The 27,276-nt window shown below is 35.5% G+C and overlaps 2 protein-coding genes across 5 annotated transcripts in view; both read left to right on the top strand.

The window, feature by feature from the left end:
• The first annotated feature begins 2,337 nt into the window (after positions 1–2,337).
• On the top strand, positions 2,338–7,667 carry LOC107556368 (retinitis pigmentosa 9 protein homolog). Its single transcript, XM_016239463.1, has 6 exons — positions 2,338–2,634; positions 2,771–2,801; positions 2,964–3,093; positions 3,200–3,291; positions 4,281–4,342; positions 7,095–7,667. The coding sequence occupies exons 1-6, from the start codon at positions 2,483–2,485 to the stop codon at positions 7,282–7,284; spliced, it is 657 nt and encodes a 218-aa protein (XP_016094949.1). The 5' UTR covers positions 2,338–2,482; the 3' UTR covers positions 7,285–7,667.
• Positions 7,668–10,016: 2,349 nt separating this feature from the next.
• The window catches only part of LOC107556397 (engulfment and cell motility protein 1), a 103,205-nt gene continuing 85,945 nt past the window's right edge, over positions 10,017–27,276 (top strand). For all 4 annotated transcript variants that reach the window (XM_016239508.1, XM_016239505.1, XM_016239506.1 and 1 more), the window contains exon 1: positions 10,017–10,116. The gene's annotated coding sequence lies outside the window, so the exon portion shown is untranslated. The remainder of the gene's footprint in view (positions 10,117–27,276) is intronic.

The following is a 27,276-nucleotide window of genomic DNA, read 5'->3' as shown; positions in this document are numbered from 1 at the left end:
TTACTACCAAATCATTAGTCACTTGACCACTTGACCATTTTCCTAAATTACCCCCTTGTATATGATTTGCTTCTTGTATGACTATTTTCAACTCTTCTTAGTCTGTAGCTCTGTAGCTTGACCTGTGCCCTTTTTTTTTTTTAAATATAAAAAAATCTTTTTATTTATTTAATTTTGTTGTTAGTTGTTTTTCCTTTATTGTCGTTTAATTTATTGTTATTCTGTAAAAGAGATCTAACTATTTTGTTGTATAATATTGTTGTAATATGCTGGCATAATTTGTAACATCTCAATAAACAAATTGTTCCAAAAGAAAAAAACTAACTAACAGGACTCAAACATTGCACTGTCATGATATGCTCACATTTTTCAAAAGCTACCCATCTATAACCATCTCTATCAGATGAAATTATCAGATGTAATTGAACAGGCACAGATAAGTATACAGTAAACTACAAATACTGTACATCTAATGTTTCTGACAGTTTATCACAAGGTTAGGTGGTGAGTTTGTGATAATGTTGAAGTCAAAGGTTTCTACTTGACAGGTTGCTGAACATGCTTGTTGATGTTAACAGAGCATAAAGCTATAATATGACCTGTTTAAGTTACTTCAGTTGTGAAAATGCAGGTTGTTATAGAACCACAGTTTAGCAGCACTGAGGTGTGACAGCCAATCTCATGTTCAGTGTATGGACACATTAAACACCACGTGTGTACAGTATGTGTTGTAAAAGTGCTGTATTAAAACTTAAAATGAAAACAAATGGAACATCTTGATTGTACACTTTATAGGTAATATTTTCACGTACACAATTGAGCAAAATCAGACAATATTGTGTCTAATATATACCACAATATTAATTTCTTATTATTGAATTGTTGTAAATAAATATTACATTTGGAACTGGTCAGTGTTCAAAAAATGCTGGGAAATCACTTCATGTGATTACTGATAAACTGTCTGAAAAAAGACAGTTTTTAGAGAAGAAAGAAATCACCCACTGACTTTCAAAGCTGCTAATGACTTTCTACTTCGAGGACCTTCATAGAAATGTAGTGGAGTGAAAAGTATAATATTTGTCTTTCAAATGTAGTGAAGTTAAAGTCATAGGTTCCCAGAAAAAAATGATACTCAAGTAAAGTACAGATACTCAAAAAGTGTACTTAAGTACAATACTCAAGTAAATGTACTTAGTTTCTCAACTTATTTCCACCCTCATTTTATTACTGCCAAATCATTAGTCACTTGACCATTTATTGTTTTTCCTAAATTACCCCCTTGTATATGATTTGCTTCTTGTATGACTATTTTCAACTCTTCTTAGTCTGTAGCTATCTGAACTGACCTGTGCCCCTTTTTTTTTTAAATATAAAAAAATAATTTTATTTATTTAATTTTTTTGTTAGTTGTTTTTCCTTTATTGTCATTTAATTTATTGTTATTCTGTAAAAGAGATCTAACTATTTTATTGTATATTATTGTTGTAATATACTGGCATAATTTGTTGCATCTCAATAAACAAATTGTTCAAATGTACTTAGTTACTGTCCGCCTCTGATTATAATACATCTTTAAAAATTAATATTGATGTAGAAACACTGTGTGTTAATACATGTACAAAACTGGTATTACAAAATAAATCATGGTTCTTAATACATACTCCCAGGTTCTGCTACTAAAAATGTTCAAAAACTAGCAGCTTTCTCATATAATTACAGCATAAACACCAGAAGAAATAGGTGTGGGTATGTGGGGTGATTTGAAATATTGCATTGGATAGAGTATGCTATATTTACGTGCATGTATGAATGTATGCATAAGGAATTTACTTTTTTCTCTGACGCCATGTATTGCTATCTTTTATCATTACTGAGTAACATTAACATTATAAATGCACTTTCATTCAAATGCTAATATGGCACAATTATGCATACAAACATAAATAAGGAAAACACAAAACATGCCAGCAGGGTAAAAGTATAAAATACAAAGATCTAACAATATCAAATAAATACTGCTTTATTCAAAGAGTCTCTAATACACTGTATGCACAGCCTAACTTTAGTCAACGAAACCATGAAGTTGGGTTTTTATTAGTAAACTTGCACTTATGAATGTACATTTTGGTCAAAATGTAGGTAAATTAAATCAGTAAAAGAACTTTTAATCCTCTTTAGTATATTCATTGAAGCCGAGAAGTACATTTTCCCATAAAAGTTAAAGCCTAAGCACTGAATATTTATATTGATATAGATGTCTTTATCTCACACCACAATATAACTGAATACCCATGTAGTTTTGACCTCAATGCGCGTGGCTTGCAGACTTTTATTTTGACATCTCGTACTAATCCACTGCTCTCGCTCTTTCACCCGGAAGTGGTCAAACGCTCATATGTGCCTTTACCCTAAAATCGAAACTTTTTGGACATAATATGTGGTTAAATATTTAGAAGAAATTAACCCCAACGAATGTACAATGTCAGATCGCAAACGAAGCCGAAAGCACCACGAGGACAGGCATGAAAAAAAGAAACACAAGGAGTCAAAACACGATGATGAAGGCAAATACCAACACCAAACCAGAAAACTGATTCAAGAGGTGCAGAAACTCAAGCATGTGGAGACTTTGTGAGTATTTGCTGCATTCGTAATGCTTTCGACGAGACTTTTCTATAATCTAAACTTCTGTAGTTTTATGTCATCACAAAAGTTTCTCGTTTGTCCTGCATACATTTGATGACTTTCTCTTCATTTTCCCTTCCAGCTATGAAAATCCTCCTCCTGGGTTCATTAAGGTTTGGCCATGGCTTGAAGTGTTGTCGTTAAATTTTCCAGATTCATCATAAACTAGTTGTTTTTTCCCCTCTTTTCCAAAATGTGATCTGAGATTGTGTAAATGCATTAGAACTACGCTTTTGAGTGAGCATTTGGCAATACATGCATGACTGCTTTTGCAGGAAGAGGATGACAGACCAGAGGACTGTATCCCTGATGATCCTGGTAATGAGGACGCTAGGAGCTTTTTGGCTCACGCTCCCACTAAAGGACTGTGGATGCCTCTGGGGAAAGAGGTGAAGGTCATGCAGTGTAAGCAAGCATTCAGATGCCTTCACTTCACTGGCGTGATATTTCAGCTTTTACAGTGTCAATGAAGGTGATTGAGAAATCTTAAGTGCACAAACTGTGTGTGTAGGCTGGAGATGTAAGAGGTACGGCCACAGAACGGGAGACAAAGAATGTCCTTTCTTTATCAAAGGCAACCAGAAACTGGAGCAGTTCAGAGTGGTGAGTAACACAAGTGGCCTACTTTTACACTGTAGGCATTTATTTAAAAGCATAAAAAAAAAAAGGCATTACATATACACGATTTGGACATTTTGAAATTGAGATGTGAAGTAGCAGGTCTGATATACAGATTTCTGATACATAATCGAACTCTTGCATGGATAATGTCACGTTTTTTTCCCCTTTTTTTCTGAGGTTCATGTATGTAATTTTACATGCTTTATCTGACACCAAGGTGAATTCCTTGTGTGTGTGTAAACCAGGGGTGTCCTACTGTCCAAACTCGGTCCTGGAGGGCCTGCAGAGTTTAGCTCCAACTTGCCTCAACACACCTGAATGGAAGTTTCTAGTATGCCGATAAGAGCTTGATTAGCTGGTTCAGGTGTGTTTGATTAGGGTTGGAGCTAAACTCTGCAGGGCACCGGCCCTCCAGGACCGAGTTTGGACAGCCCTGGTGTAAACACTTGGCAATAAAGCTATTTCTGATTCTGATTAAAATTAAAATGTTTAAAATAATTTTTTGGTTTCAGCGCCTTCATGCACATTTTGTCCAGGGTAGTTTTTAGCCTTTTTGCAAAGAAATGTTCAGTACTTTTGGTAAAGTATGACTCTAGTCATATCAGTGGCCTAATAAAAGCTGATTTATTTACATAGAGGAGGTCACCTCATGGGGTCTGACATGTAGAGGTCACATGATCAGCCAAAAACTACTGGCTTTACCTTGGCGTCCCTCCTATTATCAGGCTCTTTCATTCACACACAACTGAACATTTTTACTTTTGTGTGACATTGAATCCAAGCCATTAGGAGGCAGTATAATTCTAAGATGACCACCATATCAACAGTTCAACATAAAAAAAAATCAACTGTTACTTTAAAACGATACAATACGTAAAACGTAACAAACATAAAAACGTTTGTTAGAATTGTAATATGTTGAATCTGAATTGTTTGTGAATGTTTATACTATTTCTGTGATTCTCTCACAGGCGCATGAGGATCCTATGTACGATATCATCCGTGAAAACAAACGCAATGAAAAAGAGACTAGGTACGTCGTGCTCTGTCACTCAATAATGTCAGTCAAGTTTTAAAGAACAGCCTGTGTGTGTTTTAAAGGGGTCATATGATGCGATTTCAATTTTTCCTTTCTCTTTGGAGTGTTACAAGCTCTTGGTGCATAAAGAAGATCTGTAAAGTTGCAAGAGATATTCTTTATAAAAGTTAAGAGTCAGCCACGCCTACCTAAAACGGCTCGTTCTAACACGCCCCCACATGTCTACCTCACTATGTGGGAAGATTTGCATAACGCCGCCCAAATGTGCACGCAAAGAAAGAAGGCGTAACTTCTATTCTCGCTGTAGTATTGTTGCCGCTGCCGCCATGTCCTGAAGACGCTGTGTGCTTCGTTGTGAAAGCGAAGCTACTTTGTTTGGTCTTCCAAAAGAGGACGATATCCGCTTCGTCATGCTTGGAGCTGATCCGTGCTGGTCGCTGAGGAAGTACTACAACTTTGTGCTGTCGATCGCCGGATCGGCTTTCACCGTGGATGACACGGAGTCCAGCTCGGAGTCGTCACATGTGGTTGCCGCAGGCATCACAGTATGTTAAGGGACGTAACATTTCCGTCACACGCTTGAGGTATTCGGCCAATCACAACGAACTGGATAGCTGGCCAATCACAGCACACCTCGCTTCTTCAGACCGATGAGCTTTGTAACAATCAACATGTTTCAGAAAGGCGGGGCATAGAGGAGAAACAATAATGTACAGTATGTGGAAAATAATGTGTTTTTTGAACCTTAAACCGCATAAACACATTTCAATACACCAAATACACCAAATAATGTTCTTTTTAGCAGCATCATATGACCCCTTTGAGCACTTGTGCTTAATATTTGAAATATTTTTGTCAGTCCATGTTGCATTTAAATTACATTCATATTCAATAAGGGCAGACCCGATTTACAATCAGTGATGGACACTATCGTTCAAAAGCTTGGAATCAATAAAATGTTTTTGTGTTTTTAAAAAGTCACTTATTCTCACCAAGTCTGCATTTATTTGATCAAAAATACAGTAGAACAGTATTGTTGTGAAATATCATTACAATTTAAAATAACTGTTTTCTTTTTTTAAATATTTTTTAAAATGTAATTTACTCCTGTGACGGTAAAGCTGAATTATCAGCATCATTACTCCAGTCTTCAGTGTCACATGATCCATCTGATCTGATTTGCTGCTCAAGAAACATTTCTTATTAATATCAATGTTGAAAACAGTTGTGCTGCTTAACATTTTTGTGAAAACCCAGGTACATTTTTTTTCAGGATTCGTTGATTAAAATTTAGAATTCATTTGAAATCGAAATATTTTGTAATATTAGAAATGTCTTTCCTGTTACTTTTGATCAATTTAATGTGCCTTTGTTGAATAAAAGCATATTTCTTTTAAAAATTGTACTGACCCCAAACTTTTGAACGGTTGTGTCTGTATATGAGATGAAGAGAATGCTCGTCCTCTGCTAGATCTGCTTATTAATAAAATATGTGGCACATTGAGGTCTCTCAGAGGCCAGTGTTGATAAATTGTGTAATTTCAATAAAAGAACCCTGTTGCAGACGATTATGTAACTCTTTACTCCACTGTGATTATCTTCTGCTGTGTGGTGACCAGCTCTTGCTACATGGGAGTAATTAGAAACCGTTATGTGGGATGTAAACTCATTGTGGGCCGTTTTGACAGGTTATTTTGTTCGTACATTGCTGAGCTCCACATTTATGCCACAGAACTGTTAATAACCATTCCCCCGGGGGTTTGGCAGTTTGAATTTTTCTCAGCAGGATGTTGGAAAACAAGAAGTAGCTTGTTAAAGAAAACTTGAAAGTCAGAACTCAGCCGCTTTTACATTGATGCAGTCTTCTTCACAGCATGTAGTGAATGAAAGCAAATCTAAAATGGGGTTGTGCGGTTCCCAAGGATACACGCCTCTGTTAGAGGATGTGAACCCTCTGAACAGCAGTGATCTGATGAATTGTTAATGTGGCAAAAGCTGTCAGAAGGTGCTTGTGTTTTCTGCTTCCTCTTTAAATCGATAGCAATTGAATTTAGTTAAAGATAATAAAGTTCTTTGAAATAAGCCGAACAAATCCAGTTGCTCAAAGGTGAAGTGTGTCATTTCTGTACCACTAGCGCCACCAAAAGGAATCGCAAAGGTAATGACTGAAATGTATTTAATGTGCATATTTATGAGACATCTCTTTTTTTGGAATATAATTTATTTGATACTTTCTTTGTAGATTTAATATTTACCACATTAAAAATGCTCATATTTTATTTACATTTTATAATATTTAATATAATATTTGTATAAAATGTCAGTTGTTATCCATAATAAGAAATACACCGTTTTGTATAAATGCTTGTATCCTTATAAATATTATTAATATATAAAATATTTTAGCAATGCTGAAGACAAAAGAAACACAAACATGCATATATATGCATGCATTTGTTTCTTCAGCATTGCCAAAATATTTTATGCTATAATTATACAAATATATATATACACACACACACACATATATATTTAAATTAAGTATTGCTTTTTAGGCTTTGACACAAACCATAATTTATAGTTGTCTCTACTTATTAATCTGGATTATTTTAAAGGCGGTGTGTGTATCAGTGTGGTTTTCTGTACAGAGATCCATTATCTATAGTTTTATTGTGTCTTTATTGTCAACTTATTACAATATTGTGCATGGAAAATTATTTTATTGTGTCCTTTCTCTTCACTGTAGGATCCAGCAGTTGAGACAGATGCTTGAAGACACCACCTCCGACTCTGACTCCACCTCGTCTTCCTCTGCCTCCTCTGATCACACCCGGAAGAAGAAGAAAAAGAAAAAAGAGAAGAGGAAGAAAGAAAAGAAGAAACACGTGAAGAAAAAGAAGAAGCACAAGGCCAAGGCTAGCGATGACTCAGATTAAAACAACGCCAGTGGTCTGGGTGTCTCAGTGCTCATCATAGAAGGTCATAAAGTCTGCAGTGGATGCGTCAGCCCTATGGAATATACACAGGAGACTTCCCATTAGTTCCCCAGGCCATCTTCAGATCTGCTTAATAATGCATGGATGCATTTAATCCCCTCTGTCGCATTGGAATGCTTAGGATATGTGCATCTCTGATAGATTTCCTATAGCCGGTCCATGCTTGTACAGAACACTTTCTGAATGTATGTTGATTTACATTTTGAAAATGTGTCATTGTGAAATTAACTGATGGGAGCTTATGATACATGCCATCTGCTGTCGTGAACTGTGACATTCATAAGTGTCATGTAAATAAATCAATAACTATGGCTTTTTAGCATGTGCAACTTCTTTTTTTTATGGTAATCTGATATTTGTAAAGAGATCTGGGCATTTCTAGAGTCTTCTAACTCAAATTACATGTGTGAATTTACATCCTCTATTTCCATTAAAGTGTTTAGGGCTTTTGCATCTGGCCGTGGTCCAATTAGCACCTCTTGAAGGGCTGACAATGGTTTGCACAACATTCACATCACGAGAGAGGCAGCTCGAGAGGGGAGAAGATGCTTTTGCTTTGATCTCGTCACTCATCGCTGAAATCTGGAGTCCTGCAGTTGTCGTCGGAGTACATGCACCATTTTGTACCAAGATAAATAGTGCATCACATCATCAAAAGAGCTCTTTATAATGCTTTTTCAATTAGCAACTATGTATGCTTTTTAAAAAGACAAGAAAACAAAACTAAATTAATAGTACATTTTCATTTTAATATAAATATTAAATCAACTTAATGCAGTCTATGACTGTCTATCAGGGCTGTTTTTTCAGATGAAGTCGTTAGCTTGCTTTCATCTTCATAATGCGTTTGTACTGGTAATAAAAGCTGGATTCTCATGTTTCCTTTTTAGTTCCTCTTTTCATTGTATCTCTCTTTGCTCTGAACTGGCCAGGGCCATTAGAAACATGTGCGTATGTGACATGTTCCCTTTTTATCTGACAAGCTGTGAATCTCACAAATGAGTTCCCCACTGTTCAGTTCTATGCTTTGTTGAATTGCTATTTTAAATTTTGGTTAGCTAAAGAAGTTTAATCAGTCAAGACAAGTGTAATTTGATGCTAAATTGTGTCAGAAAATTCCTGCACAGCAGTTTTGCCTACAAAAATATGTATAAAACATGTTATAAAATAAATTACAAAACATATATATATATATATATATAGCCATTACAATTTACCAATATACCAATTACATTTATTAATTTATCATCTTCATAGGTGAAATATACTTTTAAAATATACTGCATAAGGATCATGCACAGAAATCATATTTGATTCAATCAACAGTGCTGTAGTGCTGCAGAGCATGGTGTTGGCTTTCGGCAGTTTCATTTCCTAAAGAACTAGAGTTGTTCATCATTTCACACAGTCTGAAGAAAAATCCGAAGCATGTCACAGCATTCAGAGAGGAGCTGAAGCACAGATTGACCCATGATGGGTATTTGCATAATGGCATTTATATAGAGACAAACTAGAGGCAACACCAGCAGTGATATTGCATATAGACTGGATTTTGGTTTACATAATCTTTCACATCATGAGCTTTGCTTAGCAAAATTCTAGACATTCTTGGAAGGCTTTTATAGAATTGTGTCCTCTCTGATCATCAAAATGGAGTAAGCAAATGATGTCCGTATGGGATGGTTAATACATCACCTTGTGTGGGACAGATAATCTATTGCCATGTGGGTGGACATTGTGAGGATTTTGAGGTCTGATAGACAGATATTTACAAAATGCCAAATATGCCCTGAAGACTAATGGCCAGGCAATGATTTTCTGGTTTAATCCTATTTTATTTTTCTCTAGACAAAGGTTTGCTGGTGTTAATTAAAGTCTTGAAAAATACTTAAGTATATAAATATTTCATATACTCTTGTAACAACAACAATGAATCATTCATTCTCAGTAGATGATAAACTCTGCATAAACTATGGCGCAATTTATTTATTTATTAATAAATTAAGAGTTAAAAAGACATAGAGAGCAACTACAATTTATTTATTCAAGAAATCCTTTGAACCTCCATTCCAGAAAATCATTAGGCTAATTATTGATAGCCCATTTTGTACAGGAATTTAGTACAGACATTTTTATCCAAAGTTACTTACAAAAAGCAAAACACATTTAATTTTATTCAATGAAAATGATTCAAATTCATTGGTACTTTATATTTTAAGCTCATGGGATATTTAAAACTTAGATCTTACGTTTTTTAATTAATCTTAAGGAATAAATGAATTATTTTTATTTAAATGTATTTATATTACATTTGATTAACTCGAACTATTAACTATTTTCTACCTTTCCGATGATCTTATAGCCTAAAATGTAGTAATATTACTGTTTTTAATTAAATACATGTGTTCCAGAGAAATTCTAACGTTTTATGGAAGTCCCTATATGTCTTATTTACTATGTAATTAAATAATAGCCGAAAAATATTTTATATCAAGAAGCAAAAACATCACAATCAAGATATCAACTAGACTAGACTGAGAAAACACTCTGATGCGCTTTTATCCGTCTATTGAATTATGAGGATTTACTGTGCTGTGATTGGTGGACGCCTGAAGCGGCGGAGCCAATCATGAGCCGGGAGGAGGAGGAAAGAGGAAGTGAAAACAACATCAGCACTATCGAGTGCGCTAAAGAAAGGGAGGGAGCGCGCGACTGCAACAAACTCCCAAACATCAATCCCTGGAAGGAGGAAAAGTCGCCTCGCCGCTTCAGGTTCGTACGATTTATTTCGCATTGCCGATTCGCCTGATGTTGATCTGCTGCCGGTTGCGATCACAGGCCAGTTCGTGCCGTTTCATTCCTGCTGGCTTTAGTTTAAGCGCTGTAGTGTGCAGTTGTAAGACAGTCATGAATACCCCCAGCGCGGACAGACAGATTACAGCGGGTGGAGAGTTTGACAGAGCTCACTGCGTGTTTTATTCCACACACACTCAAATTTACAAGAAGATTTGTGAGGTCAGAAGAGTGTCACAAACAGTTTCTTTTCGCGATTGATTCCGTTCAACAGTGTTCAATTGAGAATGGTGCATTACAGAGTTCTCTATTGAATCTGTAGTAAAGATCTGAAAAGTAGAAAAGCAAAATATTTTATATACTTTGAAACTTATTGCGCTCATTATACGATTTTTATTTTATGGAAGATCTCGTGGACTTGAGAATAAGACTTAAGCTTGGCTTTTTTTTTATTGAAAATGACTGTGCGTGAAATAAAGGTCCCGTTAAAGGAACAGTCCCACTAATTCTGTCATCGTTTACTCGTGTGGCGTTAATATTATGTACATTACTCGCCCTCGTGTCGTTACAAACCCCAATGATTTAGGCTACTTTCTTCAGTTCAACACAAAATAAGACGTGGGACAAAACAATACTCTGTCACCATTTACTTTCATTTGTAGGCAAAAAAAAAGATGCAATGAAAGTGAATGGTGACTGAAGTTGTCAGTGTTTTGCCTAACCTCGCCTTTTGTGTTCCACGGACGAACGAACTTGAGTAAATGATGACAGATTTTATATTATTGTGTGAATTTTGTTGGAGTGAAATGCCCCTTTACATGCTTAGATTAGTGCTGATAATTGATAGTCGATTCGATTAATGGAATAAATATGGCTAGTTGTATTTTTTATTATTATTTGAATGAAACTATGCATTTTTCTTGCTTAAGACTGTAAAATGTAAATGAAAGAAAGTTATGTATGGCCTTTTTATTAAGGTGACTCATACAAACATCGACAGTTACAAAGAAAACGCATCAAACTAAAACACTGTATGATGGCAATAAACAAACATGGGGAAAAAAACAGTGTTTAAAAATTCAGTAATCATATATTTGACAGTTTTATGCATTTTTGATACTTTGTGCACTACTGAGGTAAAATCATGCAGGAATATCAAACTTCAGTGGAGTAACAAATGTAGCTTTTTTATTTTCTTCAAATTAAAGTACTTTATTCTGCTGTCATTTCAGTAGGGTGGTGCTCATGTACCATCGGGGTTCACTTCTGGAGATCATTTTTCAAACTGATGTCATTTCAGTTAAATTTTAGTTATTGATGTACCCAAACACTTTCTGACATTTGTTGCTAACTATTTTTTTTTATCATCAATTATACCAATTAGTTTTTGCAGTCCTATTTGAGACTGTTGAAATACCAGCAGAATTCTTGATACACCAATATATTGTATTTATATGTTGTGGTATATTTAAAATGGCTCTGAAAGTGTCAAAATTGAGGAAGAAGTGACATCTGTAAGTATAGTAGAAACTTCCATGCCCTCTGGGAACTAAATAGTTTGTTCCTTTTCATACAAAAAAACTAAACAAACAAAAAAACCTATCAGAAGCTCAAAGTCTTCATCTTTTTTTCATGCATATATTTCCTTGACTTTGTAGTTCAGATGCATGCTGGTCTTGTGGAGTCCAGATGAGAATGTGTTTTGTTGCAGTGACAGTCTGTTTCTCTTATCCTCATGTCATTGAGTCACTTGTGTCTGGAGGCAAGTTTGCTCAGCGTCTTGCCCCATTGGTCCTTAAGATCACATGCATGCGCTGTTGGTCTTGAGATGCAAGCATGTCCAGTGCATGTTAGCGGCATGTTCTGGGTCAGAAATAATTGAGTCACATCACAACATTAATGTCAAATGCATGTTTTGCTGTCTGTTGGGACCAAAGTGTTATTTTTTTGTTATATATAGAAAGTGAGAAATAGGACAGGATTGACAGAGCATGGAAAGAAATTAGATTGTACATAATTTGCAAGCCAGACTCGAACCCACAAAGCCCAAATGAGCACCATGGCGCAATCAGAGCTTGCACTGCTAGGCCACAGTTGTTTGATGAATGCATGCACTACTTTCATGTGCTTTTCCTCTCTTTAAAGTTATTGCATCATGCTAAACTCATGAGGGGGGCATCTTTAGTCAAGTAAGAAATGCTTCTGCTTTTCATTGTCTTCAGTTCTGAGTTGAAGTCGGGGTTTATCATTGTCTCTGTTGTGCAGTGGATGCAGTAACTGAGATCAGATGAGTTTTCTAAGTTTTATTCCACACACACTCAAATTTACAAGAAGACTTGTGAGGTCAGAAGAGTGTCACAAACAGTTTCTTTTCGCGATTGATTCCGTTCAACAGTGTTCAATTGAGAATGGTGCATTACAGAGTTCTCTATTGTATCTGTAGTAAAGATCTGAAAAGTAGAAAAGCAAAATATTTTATATACTTTGAAACTTATTGCGCTCATTATACGATTTTTATTTTATGGAAGATCTCGTGGACTTGAGAATAAGACTTAAGCTTGGCTTTTTTTTTATTGAAAATGACTGTGCGTGAAATAAAGGTCCCGTTAAAGGAACAGTCGCACTAATTCTGTCATCGTTTACTCGTGTGGCGTTAATATTATGTACATTACTCGCCCTCGTGTCGTTACAAACCCCAATGATTTAGGCTACTTTCTTCAGTTCAACACAAAATAAGACGTGGGACAAAACAATACTCTGTCACCATTTACTTTCATTTGTAGGCAAAAAAAAGATGCAATGAAAGTGAATGGTGACTGAAGTTGTCAGTGTTTTGCCTAACCTCGCCTTTTGTGTTCCACGGACGAACGAACTTGAGTAAATGATGACAGATTTTATATTATTGTGTGAATTTTGTTGGAGTGAAATGCCCCTTTACATGCTTAGATTAGTGCTGATAATTGATAGTCGATTCGATTAATGGAATAAATATGGCTAGTTGTATTTTTTATTATTATTTGAATGAAACTATGCATTTTTCTTGCTTAAGACTGTAAAATGTAAATGAAAGAAAGTTATGTATGGCCTTTTTATTAAGGTGACTCATACAAACATCGACAGTTACAAAGAAAACGCATCAAACTAAAACACTGTATGATGGCAATAAACAAACATGGGGAAAAAAACAGTGTTTAAAAATTCAGTAATCATATATTTGACAGTTTTATGCATTTTTGATACTTTGTGCACTACTGAGGTAAAATCATGCAGGAATATCAAACTTCAGTGGAGTAACAAATGTAGCTTTTTTATTTTCTTCAAATTAAAGTACTTTATTCTGCTGTCATTTCAGTAGGGTGGTGCTCATGTACCATCGGGGTTCACTTCTGGAGATCATTTTTCAAACTGATGTCATTTCAGTTAAATTTTAGTTATTGATGTACCCAAACACTTTCTGACATTTGTTGCTAACTATTTTTTTTTATCATCAATTATACCAATTAGTTTTTGCAGTCCTATTTGAGACTGTTGAAATACCAGCAGAATTCTTGATACACCAATATATTGTATTTATATGTTGTGGTATATTTAAAATGGCTCTGAAAGTGTCAAAATTGAGGAAGAAGTGACATCTGTAAGTATAGTAGAAACTTCCATGCCCTCTGGGAACTAAATAGTTTGTTCCTTTTCATACAAAAAAACTAAACAAACAAAAAAACCTATCAGAAGCTCAAAGTCTTCATCTTTTTTTCATGCATATATTTCCTTGACTTTGTAGTTCAGATGCATGCTGGTCTTGTGGAGTCCAGATGAGAATGTGTTTTGTTGCAGTGACAGTCTGTTTCTCTTATCCTCATGTCATTGAGTCACTTGTGTCTGGAGGCAAGTTTGCTCAGCGTCTTGCCCCATTGGTCCTTAAGATCACATGCATGCGCTGTTGGTCTTGAGATGCAAGCATGTCCAGTGCATGTTAGCGGCATGTTCTGGGTCAGAAATAATTGAGTCACATCACAACATTAATGTCAAATGCATGTTTTGCTGTCTGTTGGGACCAAAGTGTTATTTTTTTGTTATATATAGAAAGTGAGAAATAGGACAGGATTGACAGAGCATGGAAAGAAATTAGATTGTACATAATTTGCAAGCCAGACTCGAACCCACAAAGCCCAAATGAGCACCATGGCGCAATCAGAGCTTGCACTGCTAGGCCACAGTTGTTTGATGAATGCATGCACTACTTTCATGTGCTTTTCCTCTCTTTAAAGTTATTGCATCATGCTAAACTCATGAGGGGGGCATCTTTAGTCAAGTAAGAAATGCTTCTGCTTTTCATTGTCTTCAGTTCTGAGTTGAAGTCGGGGTTTATCATTGTCTCTGTTGTGCAGTGGATGCAGTAACTGAGATCAGATGAGTTTTCTAAGAGTCAGAAGTTTAAGGAGTTGCTGTGTAGCAGCTCATTGAAATTCTGCACATGTACAGCATGTGTATATATACATTTCCTTCTGCATTTTCTCAGTCTCTCACCTCTGAGTGCAACCTTGCCAATTTATGATGCTTTCTTGACTGCAAGTGATTTTCTCTTTCTCTCTCTCTCTCTCTCTCTCAGTGTTTCACGTTCCTCCCTTTTTCCTCACTTTATATCCTTCACACCACCCAGCCCCCTTATCTCACATCTAAACTCACTTACTCAAGGGGGAATTCTCAACTGTTCCTTGCCTGATGTGTTCGTCGCTGTCTTTCTCTTATCTTTCTTGCCACCAAAATAAGAGTGAGGATCTTTGGCTTTGTCTTCTTCCATTGCATCTCCAGTGTGGTCACATAGAAAATCTATTGCACTTAGAAACGGGAAAAAAACACTTGCATCAGAGGTTGCTATGGGAAAATTATCTGTAATTTAAAACGTATTAAAAACAATAATGAATAAATAATGTCTTTTGTAATTTTATCTGGCAATATAATCTGGGGCCTCATTTATAAAAGACGTATATGGTCGGATTGGTGCTTGGATTTCTTTGCCCATTGATGAGTGCCATACTTAATCTTCATAAAGAGAAATTATATTCATACTTCATAAAGAGATATGTGTGTGTGTGTTTAGGTGAAGTTGATGTGCTTATACATGTTGTACTGACTTTAAGATGAACTGCTATTTAAGCTAATAAGAATTAGTTTGAAATGTTTCGAAACCACAAACAAACATTATTTTTGCAATTCTGTGTGTTAAAATTACACACGTCAGCTTTAATTGGAATTTTGTGGCTTTTAGTCGATTTCTGTAAGCTTTACTTGCCAGTGTATTTTTAGCAGATATACTGTACATATGTTCAAACTTTTGGTGAGTACAATTTTTTTTGTTGTTGTTTTTGAAAGAAGTCTCTTGAGCTCACCGAGGCTGCATTTCTTTGATCAAAAATACATTAAAATCAGTAATATTGTAAAATATTATTAACATTTTTAACTCTTTTGTATTTCAATATATTTTAAAGTGTCATTTATTCCTGTGATGGCAAAGCTGAATTTTCAGCAGTCATTACTCCAGTCTTCAGTGTCACATGATCCTTCAGAAATCATTCTGATATGCTGATTTGCTGAAATATGTCATTATTATTATTATTATTATTATCAGTGTTGAAATATTCTTTAATGAATAGTAACTTTTTTCAATTTAGTGCACCCCTGCATTAATCAAAAAGGAATATTACTGAACCCAAACCCAAATTCACTGATAACTGAGTATTTTTCTTTCTGTAAAAATGTTGATCCTGCACTTAGATATACACATTTTATCCAAGAAAATGCTTTCCAGCATGAGAATATCCCTCCCACTGCATAAAACCAGATTTCTGTTGCTAATGTTTCTTATGGCACCAGATATCATCTGATGGGCATCAACACCCCGTCCCTCCAGCAAAAGCCTGGCAAGATCAATTTCCTGGTTTAGTGGATAATGTTGCAGCACATGTAATTATTGCTTCTGGCAATACATTAATTACAGATGCAGACAGGTTTAAATGAAGGTGTTAAAGTCACTTAATAAGTGTCAGTGGAAGCGTAAAGAGAATCTGCGATGTTGTTGCTGTTGTAGTTTTATTGGGTTGAAACTGTTCTGTTACTTCCCTGCTTTGGGTGATGAATATCAATGTGAGACTAAAACCAGGTCATTAAAGCTTTGTTTAGACCACATTCTTCCATATTCTGTTCAAATGGGTTCAGTCTCTTGTGTTTGCACTATGGTTTTACTTTTGTCTAAACATCCTCAGTGACTGGGTTGGGCTTCATTTTTAGACCGTGTCAACAATAGGCGGGCTTTGAAGCTTTTCCTCGCACCTGTGCTCTCGGGAAGCCAGTGATCCTGTATACTAACTTGTATACTAACATTTGGTTGAACCGGTCTTGCTGGTACTGATTTGGCACAGTTCGTTTTCTCTGAGCGGGCACTTTGTGAGCCTCAGGTCATCGCAGCTGCATGCTTACGATCGTCCCAGCTGTGCACTCCAGCTGTGCGCTTGCAGTAAAAACTTTCTCTCTTGGAAGGTTGTCACATGTGGCGGCTCCCTCTCTATCCTTCTGGCGAGCATTTCAGACTGCATCCTGATGCTGTTATCGTGCCATTTCGTCACTTAGCCAAGATTTAGGCCATTAAAAGAGCAAGAGGTCTGGGATGGCCGTATTAACAGTGTTGGAGCATGTGTAGGGATCAACACAAATCCAGCTTTGATCCTCTCCACGTGGATCCTGCAGTTTTGAAGTTGGGCACTAATGGCCCACATCTTGATCCACTTTTCTAGGACTTCATCATGGGTTGAGATTTTGTCTTGTTCCTGTTGTGAGCCGTTGGATTGGCTGTGTTTGCCGGAGTGCTGATTCACTGGCTCTCTGTAAACACACACAGACCTGCGCCATCATCTGTGGTTTTTTGCTTCAGGTCAGACCGTGTGCTCAGTGTGAGTCAGAGAGAATAGAAGAAGAGAGATGCAGGTCAAGTGCAAAACTGCATGTATTTAAAATCGACTAGTTAGCAGAGTAACTGTTGTTGAGATAAATGGGAATTGGTTATGATGCTGTTTTTTTTATTTTATTAAAAGTTTTTGTCTTGTTCTATTAATTTTTGTTTCAAGATGGATTTAAATACCATTCAGAAATTCAATGACTAAAACTTCTCCTATGCTGATGAGTGTTTTTAATGTCTGTTTAAAAAATAATGTTCATATTTTGCCACATAACGAAAAAAAAAAGCCTCATGCCAAGCTTGGTTCAGGTTTTAAAATGTCATGTGCTGTTAAACCCCTAAAACTTATTGAAATTTATGATATTTAAAAAATATATCTATAGTGGGTACGGAAAGTATTCAGACCCCCTTAAATTTTTCACTCTGTATTAATATATAATAAATATACTAATATAAATTATTAATAAATATTAAAAATAACATTTAAATATTTGCATTAAATATGACGATCTGTACACTGACATATTCAAGATGCTAAGAATGATCTTAATTTTTTATTGATTTTGAAATGTTTAAGAGTTTTGACATGTCAGTTATCACAGCATCTTTAATTTAAATTTAATTTAACTTAATTTTATTTAAAAATGTAATTAAATATTATATTAAATTAAGTTAAATATTAAATTTAAAACAAACAATTAATTAATTTTTGTAATACCAGAAGTATATTATTACAGAATATTGTGCTTGCATCTGATTGATTAACAGGATTAACTTTTCAAATTTTAAGTTTAGATTAAGATTCATTAAATAAATAAAAATCTTCAAAATGCTGTAAAAGTTATCAAAACCAAATGAAACCAACAGAGTACATTTCTGAGAACTCGACGTGTATTGAAGCTAAAACATTTTTACTTTTTCTTATGTCATTGACCGTGCATGCTACGCCTAGGATAAATCTGAAAATTCATGCATGTAAATGTAGGACATAAGGATGAGAGGAAGAGGAAGTGAAAGTCTGGACAGGATGCTAGGAGCACTGCTGTCATGAAAGCTCTAGGTTTCTTTGTCTCTTGTTCTCTCTCAGAATGTTTCTTTGCAAAAAGAGGAAAACACTGCACCACCATTTTGGCTTTCTTCCTGTTGATGAGCATCATTAAGACTAATTACATCAAGCCTCAGTAGAGATGTTTGTGGTGGGTGTGTTAGACATGTGGTATACGAATCTAGCGAATAAACTGTATGTTTCTCTTTTATCCTTCACAAGGTTTCATTTAAAGACGGCTGGTTCATCAAAAAGATTTGTGTTTCACCAGAACCAAATGCAGCGTGATGCTGTCACAAAAGGCACAGGCTGCAATTTGAGGGGGGTAGACACATACAGTGAGACTGAATTTGTCATCGCAGTTTGGCTTTGACTTTAAAAGCTTTTGTGTATAAAGATCTAGGAGACTGTAATGGGCTAGCAAGGATTTTTTTATTCACTGTTGGAGTGCATGCAGTATCAGATATGATGAGACCCTTTTACAGTGTGATTGTGAATGTGCAGCAGTAAACAGCACGTGTCTCTGTGTAAACAAATGAAGCAGTCTCATTGCAGTAAGTGATGAGTACACACTACAGTATAAATAGTCAAATTTGCAGTGTTTTTGGTGAACAAAAGCCTCCTGTAGCGAATCGATGTGTTTTTGTAAGAAAAATATCCATATTCAAAATGTAATAATCACTTTAATGTAGCTTGTGCCAACAGTCCTACATGGAAGCAGCTCCGGGCGGATGACGTATGAGGTCAGCGTTGCGCATGCACCGGTGAGTCTCGTGAAAACCAACGTTTGTTAACAGGAGCAAAGGAAGCAAATTTTCCTTACTTTAGCAAAGGAAAACCAGTCTCCTCTTGGCTTATATCGAAATCCTCCGACATTCTTCTTTACAAATCCTTGTTTTGTACTTCTAATTCGAGACCGTTGTTTTATTTTGATCTCTCCGCTGTGCTTCCGAGTTCGTCACTTCTGAGCGGCACATACGCAAAGCCGACCTCCATACATCATCCGCCCGGAACCGCTTCCGTTTACAACAGTGAGCGCAAGCTAGATTAAATAGATGAATACGTTTTAAATATGGTTATTTTTCTTACAAAAATGCATCGATTCGCTACAGGAGGCCTTTGTTCACCCCCCGGAGCCGTGAGAGACACTTTGTTTTATGGATAGGCACTTTTTATTTAACTTCTTTTGGACTGAAGCACTGCAACACCCGCTGACTGCAATGATAGAGCTGGGAATAGCCAGGACAATTTTTAATATAACTTTGACTGGATTCATCTGAAAGAAGAAAGTCATACACCTAGGATGCCTCGGGGGTGAGTAAAACACAGCCTAATTTTCATTTTTGGGTGAACTAACTAACCCTTTAATATTGTTGTTAGTAATTTTTTTAAGTAGTATAAAACTGTTAAATGTTTACCTCTGATTGGTTGACAGAAGTTGAAATAAAAACGGCATACAGCTTGACATTTATAGCTTGAATGCTACCAAACTCATGACAAAGCTTATATCTTATTAGCAGAGTTTTTCCGTTTTTCATCAACCGAAACCAAACAAAAAGTCTATCTGAAATCATCTAAATATTGATTCACATAGTGTATTTTTCCTTCTTTTGAAATGGTCCAGGATTGTTTGGTTAACCTGCATGCGTCTGTGAACCTGTTGGTGGGTGTCTAGTGCCGCCCATATGTGAGGATAAAACTGGTAGCTGTGCTAAACCACTCCCTTAAAGATGGAATTTATTTTTTTTGATGTGCTGGAATGTCTCCTCTGAAAACATGGTTGACCTGCGCTACTGTTCTGCTAGGAATGTTCTGCAGGTGGTTTTCTTCACTACTGTTCTGCTGTTTCTCTTTTTTTCTCTCTCACTCTTCTCCATTTGTTTCAGTCTCTATCAGGCTGCTATGAACTCTGGCAGATGGTGCATCTGTCTGCTGACCACCTGCTGTAGACATTGTCACAGTGTCTGACCCCTGACAGGCCTGTTTCTGCACGGTGCGTGCATGTGTGTGTGAGCAGAGCACTGTTGCGGAAATCTACCTCTGTCCAGTGTAAATAAAATAAAATAAAATTAGATCATGAGTTATTAATGTTGAATTATTAAATCTATCAATACAACCCAAGATTTATTTCAACAGTCAACTGAGGCTTTTTGTTGCAGTTTTTTGTTTGCATGATTGAGCTAGAGTCCTGTAAGAGCACTGTTTCTGGGGGAAAAACTAAAACAAAAGAAACCGAACATCCGTCATCAGCGGAGAGGATATCTGAGGAGAGTCTCAGGTGAGCAGCTTCCTGTTCCGCCTACAGCGTGCGCTCATCTATTTCCTGCTCTAACGGACGTGTAGAATGTTTTTCCAGAGATGAGTGTTATGTTCTTTCCTGGTTGATGTTTGATCGTATCGTAATGACATTCAAGAGGGTTATTACTCTCTCCGTGGCCAGAACAGGACTCTGAAAATGCCTTTTTTTTGCTGGTGTAATGGATTTAATATGAACAACTGTGTAATAAGAGAATCTTCAGCATTTTGAGAACCGTGGCAGACAGAGGAAGGTCATCGTTCTGGTTCACCTAAAAAAAAAAGAAGTGTAAGCCACACTTCACCAACTGGATAAGTGTCAATAACATGATGCTCTTTTTTTATCTGGATGGGTAAATGTATTCAAAAATAAATAAAACTGTAATTCATGCTTGCAATGCTTTGATTTGAATACATCTTTTCTACGATGAGCATGTTTTTAATTTTTACATTAAAATTAATTTAGATTTTTTTTTTGTAGGGTTTTAAGTAAAAAAAAATAGGGTGATAAAACCACTGTTACTTTGGTATTATTTACAGTATATTGTTTTTAATATATATTTTTTTAGTTAGCTTTTTATATATTAATCGTTTTTTTATTTTTCATTTTTTTGCATTTTAGTTTAGTTTCCATGCTTTTTAAAATTAAATTTTTTTTTTCATCTCTATAGCATTCATTTATCTTTAGTATTTTTTTCCCCCCTACTATTTTTCAATTAGTTGCCAATTAGTTTATCTCAGCAATTCAGCTTTATTTTAATTACTGAATTTTTAAAAAATCGTTTTAGTTAAAGGGTTAGTTCACTCAAAAATTCTGTCATTAATTACTCACCCTCATGTCGTTACAAACCCATAAGACCTTCGTTCATCTTCGGAACACAAATTAAGATATTTTTGATGAAATCCAAGAGCTTTCTGACCCTCCTTAGATACGCTTCAACACACAAAAAACAATGCAGAACTCCTTAGCAATAGCCCAGTAAAATGCAAAAAAAAAAAAAAACCCCAAAAGCAAACTAACAGCAATGTGCTCAAAATTACTCAAAATGTCCTAGAAATCACACAGCAGCTGATTTCGATTTTCGATTTAGTTTTAGTAATTTTGTTTAGTGCTTTTCTCATTTTTAGCACTAGGGCACGTCTGAATCCAATGTTAGATTCACTTCCTGTCTCCTGAGATGCTTTCATCTGGTGTTTGAAGGCAGCATAGACGTATCCTTTGCTTGATATCCCACAATCCTGTGCGTTCATGTCTGTGACAGTTGAGCTAAAGATAAAATTGGCGTCTGAATGTTGCACGGTTGGTGGTCAGTTTGTGTGTAAATGTAAATTTTTGACCAACTTTTGATGTGATTTCTAGCAAGAAATTAGTTTTGTAGTGATTACATATTCGCTTGGTTATCACCTAAGCTCTCTCTGATTTGCTGTCATAAAGTCCTTGTTTGAATGGAGGAGCTCTCCCTGCATGATTCATCAGATGTTATTTATAATGTTTTAATTGATTCAATAGCTGCAGGAACATGTTTCCATTACCTGAGCTGGAGATGACCAGTGTTGCGTGAATAGAAAATGAAACTCTGACAACTGAATGTAATTTGGCTTGAATCTGTAGACAAAAACTCAGGAAGGAACGGTATTGGCTCTACACAGGCTTTAATCTAAACTGAATCTTCAGGTTTTTAGTTGTCAGCAAACTATAGAATCACAACAGGAAAGTAAGTGGCCTCATTCATACCAGATCACGGTATGTTCGGCCTGCAGATGTCAAGTATGCAGGCTTACAGACTCTCCAGCTGAGAGCCTGGGAACCCCCACATCACCATTAGCAAACTGACGGATGTCATTAATCTTTACGTCGCGTGATTGATTCATGGTATGATCCCGTGTGAAATGGAGCTGGTCTGACTGCTGTTTATTTTCATGTTGTCTGTGACTCCTGCTGTTATCCATGTCCTGAAATCACCTCTCGTCTGGCTGTACATTTACGCTGACTGCTTGAAGCAGAATTCTCATCATCTTCTGAGCAGAGCAATCTAGAGTCATTTAGAGATTCTTCTCAGGTGTGAATCACTGCATGCCTGCTCTGATAGACACATCTGAGCTCAGTGAAACCTCTGACTAGTGCAAAAGGAGGAGTGCTTTGATAAAATGAAGTAATGAAGACTTTTTTATTTTTTGTACAAATTCTTTCTCGTGTCCCAGCTTGATATGCAAAGACAACTGTAGATGATCCATAGAGTTAATAATTGATTTAAATCGTTGTTCTGTTTGTTGGCGCTTTGGCCTTACATGGCAAAATTGATTCAACCAAAAGCAGTAGTTTAGGGGCAAGGCTATATATATGTCGGACCTATGGAAGACATGAAGAGTGTTCATAAAACGTACTACTTTCCAATATTTTCAAGGTTCCCATGTTCATGGAAAACCTGGAAAAACAGCTAATTGTAATTGGATTGAAATTACTTCACATTTTAAAGTGGAACTGAAATGAAAGTAGAAAAACATGTAGTTTAATTAATCCATCGGTTGTTTATTTAGAAAAATAGATGGTGTGAATTTTCATTTGATGCTGACTTTGTCTCATGGAAATGTAATTGGATTTTATGTAAAGAAAGAATATACACTTTTCTAGTTGTGCTGTTTTCTAAATATTTGGTATATATTGCTTTTAAGTAGAGAACAACTTGCAGTAAAGTGATGATGGCGGATTTGTGAGCAAATCATTGGATCTTGTGTTTTTTTAAATATATATATATATATATATATATGTATTTTTATGAAATAACAATGAATAGAATCAAATTAAGCAGTTCACGAATAATTCTGAATTATTAAATGGAAAAAGTCATGGAAAAGTCATAGGAACTCATTGGTGAAAGAACTTGCAATTTAGAAATTTGATTTTTTTATTTTTATTTGAGTGTCTGTTTGAAGAAGACTGGATTAGTCTGGTTTCTGGTGGTGTGGTTTTCTTGTAAAAGTCAGGCAAGGTGTACTGTATAGCTCCAGCATTGTGTTTGCTCAGACCTTTTCCTAGACCCAGGTCTAGATATGTGCACATATGAACTCAAATATGAACCAAAGTGTTCGTAATGTTTCATTCATTCCAAGAGAGCAGAATGACTGTGTTTATCTATTGCTAGCTTGATGCATCATTTTCAGGCATGTTTCTGACAATTTTATGAGTGGGAATTCAGAAAAGGGAATTTATGATCTCAAGCAGATGATAATAGAGAGGGTTGTCATTTCCCACCTCGACAGACACGAATAGAGCCTTGACTTATGGTGGATCCATCCTCCCATTTATTTATATGTCAGGGGAAACAAGTTCTTCCACTTCCCTTTTCTTTTGTAAGTTAACATAAAACCGACTTAGAAGTCTTTTGTTTTACTTTCACAATCGTTTAATCTTGTGTTTTGGATGCCTCTTCTGGGAACTGTCCAAATGCATGGCAGATGATAAGAGATATGCCTCTCCTGTGATTCCGTTAAATCTTCTTGTGAAATTATTCATATATTAGTTGCATTTTCTACAGCATGCATCACTATTACTGTTTCTAATTCTGTTGCTATTTGAACAAACTCTTAACCCTGAGGAATAAACTTTGTTGTGTAATTATCCCACACTACAGTATTTGTGCTGTAGACATTAATGATGCCTCACTTGCATTCTCATATTTGTGGGTAGGCTCTTTTGAGTAGACCCGGTAAGAAAACACCTTAAAAATGTTGACTATTTCATTGTTTATAGGTACCATGACACCTTTGGTAACTGGTAATGGTAATTTCATATTAGTATAATATAATTATAAGTGTGATATAATTTTTTAAATATAGTATAATATAAAATAATATACACAATTGTTTAAATGTTTGGGGTTGATAAGATTTTTTAAAGATGTCTTTTAGGCTGCATTTATTTGATTAAAAATGCAGTAAAAAACACTAATATTGGGAAATATTATTACAATGAAAAATAACTGTTTTCTATTTTCATATATTTTAAACTGTAATTTATTCCTGTGATGGCAAAGCTGAATTTTCAGTATAATTACTTCAGTCTTCAGTGTCACGTTCAGAAATCATTGTAATATGCTGGGTTCAAGTAATTAGCTATAATTATTATCAGTGCTGAAAACAGTGCTGCGTAATATTATATTTTTTTGTGAAAACCGTGATAATCCTTTTCAGGATTTTTTCAAATAGAAATAACAGCATTTATTTGAAATATAAATATTTTGTAACATTATAAATGTCTTTACTGTCACTTTTGCTCAATTTAATGCATCCTTGCTGAAATAAAAGTATTATTTATTTATTTATTTTTACTTTTACCACACTAATCTTTTGAACACTAGTGTGTACATAACAGCGTAACGTAACATAACATATGTCATGGTTGTAGTGTGGTACATGTTACTATTTAGTTTATTGTTAGTGAAAGATGAGATGCATTGTTGAACAAGCTCTCCTTTCCTTTGATTATCTAATGCTTGTTTTTCATTGAAGAGCGCGTTTCATAACCCACATGTTTGTGTAATTTAGTACTTTATATAGCGCTCACTATTTCTGAAAGAACAGTTTATGAACAATGCTGCCCACTCCATCCCACTCTATGGTAAGTGCTCCTGAGGGCAGCGCATCGCATCGCCTGCGTTTAACATTCATCAGCGGTTGTAACAGTTCGCCTGTGCCACTGCTAAATAAAGGTTTTGTGCTTATCCCTGGAGAGACCCACACCTCTTCCATCTCCTCGGCCTGAGGCCATCTTCATGTGAGAGACTATACAAATCAACACGGTTCCCATGGTTTCCCAAACAGGGTCTGTCCATCAGGGCTGGTGTCAAACGGTCAGAGGCTACCATTGTGCGATGCCTACAACAGCCAGAGGTCAGCAGCTTTTCAGCGTGGATTCGCCCATAGGCTGTTCCTCTTTCTGAGAACACAACTCATTCATGAGATGTGTTCATTGATTGTATTCCATTAGCTCTTCCCTAAAAAAAAAAAAAAAACATGTATGCATTTAGCAGACGCTTTTATCCAAAGCGACTTGCAGTGCATTCAGGCTATACATTTTTTACCAGTATGTGTGTTTCCCTATTAAGTGATCGGTTGAAATTTGTTTAGTTTGCTTCTGCTAATGTATCAAAGATTACAAAAACTAAGGTGGTTTGTATTGCTTTTTGTTTCATTATTCATACATGGATTAAAAACATTTTCATAATGAGTTCATATTTGAAGGAATTTTGATTATAGTTATTGTAATGATATCTAAAAAGATTAATATAGCAAATTATAAGATTTACTACATAATTTAATTATAAGATTGACAGTGAATGTATGATGGGAGGAAGTCTAATTCTGTTGCTATTTGAACAAACTCTTAACCCTGAGGAATAAACTTTGTTGTGTAATTATCCCACACTACAGTATTTGTGCTGTAGACATTAATGATGCCTCACTTGCATTCTCATATTTGTGGGTAGGCTCTTTTGAGTAGACCCGGTAAGAAAACACCTTAAAAATGTTGACTATTTCATTGTTTATAGGTACCATGACACCTTTGGTAACTGGTAATGGTAATTTCATATTAGTATAATATAATTATAAGTGTGATATAATTTTTAAATATAGTATAATATAAAATAATATACACAATTGTTTAAATGTTTGGGGTTGATAAGATTTTTTAAAGATGTCTAGTAAGAAAACACCTTAAAAATGTTGACTATTTCATTGTTTATAGGTACCATGACACCTTTGGTAACTGGTAATGGTAATTTCATATTAGTATAATATAATTATAAGTGTGATATAATTTTTAAATATAGTATAATATAAAATAATATACACAATTGTTTAAATGTTTGGGGTTGATAAGATTTTTTAAAGATGTCTTTTAGGCTGCATTTATTTGATTAAAAATGCAGTAAAAAACACTAATATTGGGAAATATTATTACAATGAAAAATAACTGTTTTCTATTTTCATATATTTTAAACTGTAATTTATTCCTGTGATGGCAAAGCTGAATTTTCAGTATAATTACTTCAGTCTTCAGTGTCACGTTCAGAAATCATTGTAATATGCTGGGTTCAAGTAATTAGCTATAATTATTATCAGTGCTGAAAACAGTGCTGCGTAATATTATATTTTTTTGTGAAAACCGTGATAATCCTTTTCAGGATTTTTTCAAATAGAAATAACAGCATTTATTTGAAATATAAATATTTTGTAACATTATAAATGTCTTTACTGTCACTTTTGCTCAATTTAATGCATCCTTGCTGAAATAAAAGTATTATTTATTTATTTATTTTTACTTTTACCACACTAATCTTTTGAACACTAGTGTGTACATAACAGCGTAACGTAACATAACATATGTCATGGTTGTAGTGTGGTACATGTTACTATTTAGTTTATTGTTAGTGAAAGATGAGATGCATTGTTGAACAAGCTCTCCTTTCCTTTGATTATCTAATGCTTGTTTTTCATTGAAGAGCGCGTTTCATAACCCACATGTTTGTGTAATTTAGTACTTTATATAGCGCTCACTATTTCTGAAAGAACAGTTTATGAACAATGCTGCCCACTCCATCCCACTCTATGGTAAGTGCTCCTGAGGGCAGCGCATCGCATCGCCTGCGTTTAACATTCATCAGCGGTTGTAACAGTTCGCCTGTGCCACTGCTAAATAAAGGTTTTGTGCTTATCCCTGGAGAGACCCACACCTCTTCCATCTCCTCGGCCTGAGGCCATCTTCATGTGAGAGACTATACAAATCAACACGGTTCCCATGGTTTCCCAAACAGGGTCTGTCCATCAGGGCTGGTGTCAAACGGTCAGA

Source organism: Sinocyclocheilus grahami, unplaced genomic scaffold (genome assembly GCF_001515645.1).
Source record: "Sinocyclocheilus grahami isolate Dianchi unplaced genomic scaffold, SAMN03320097.WGS_v1.1 scaffold566.1, whole genome shotgun sequence".
NCBI lineage: Eukaryota > Metazoa > Chordata > Actinopteri > Cypriniformes > Cyprinidae > Sinocyclocheilus > Sinocyclocheilus grahami.
The sequence above is the reverse complement of the archived record's forward strand: the minus strand, read 5'-3'. Positions and strand labels throughout refer to the sequence as shown.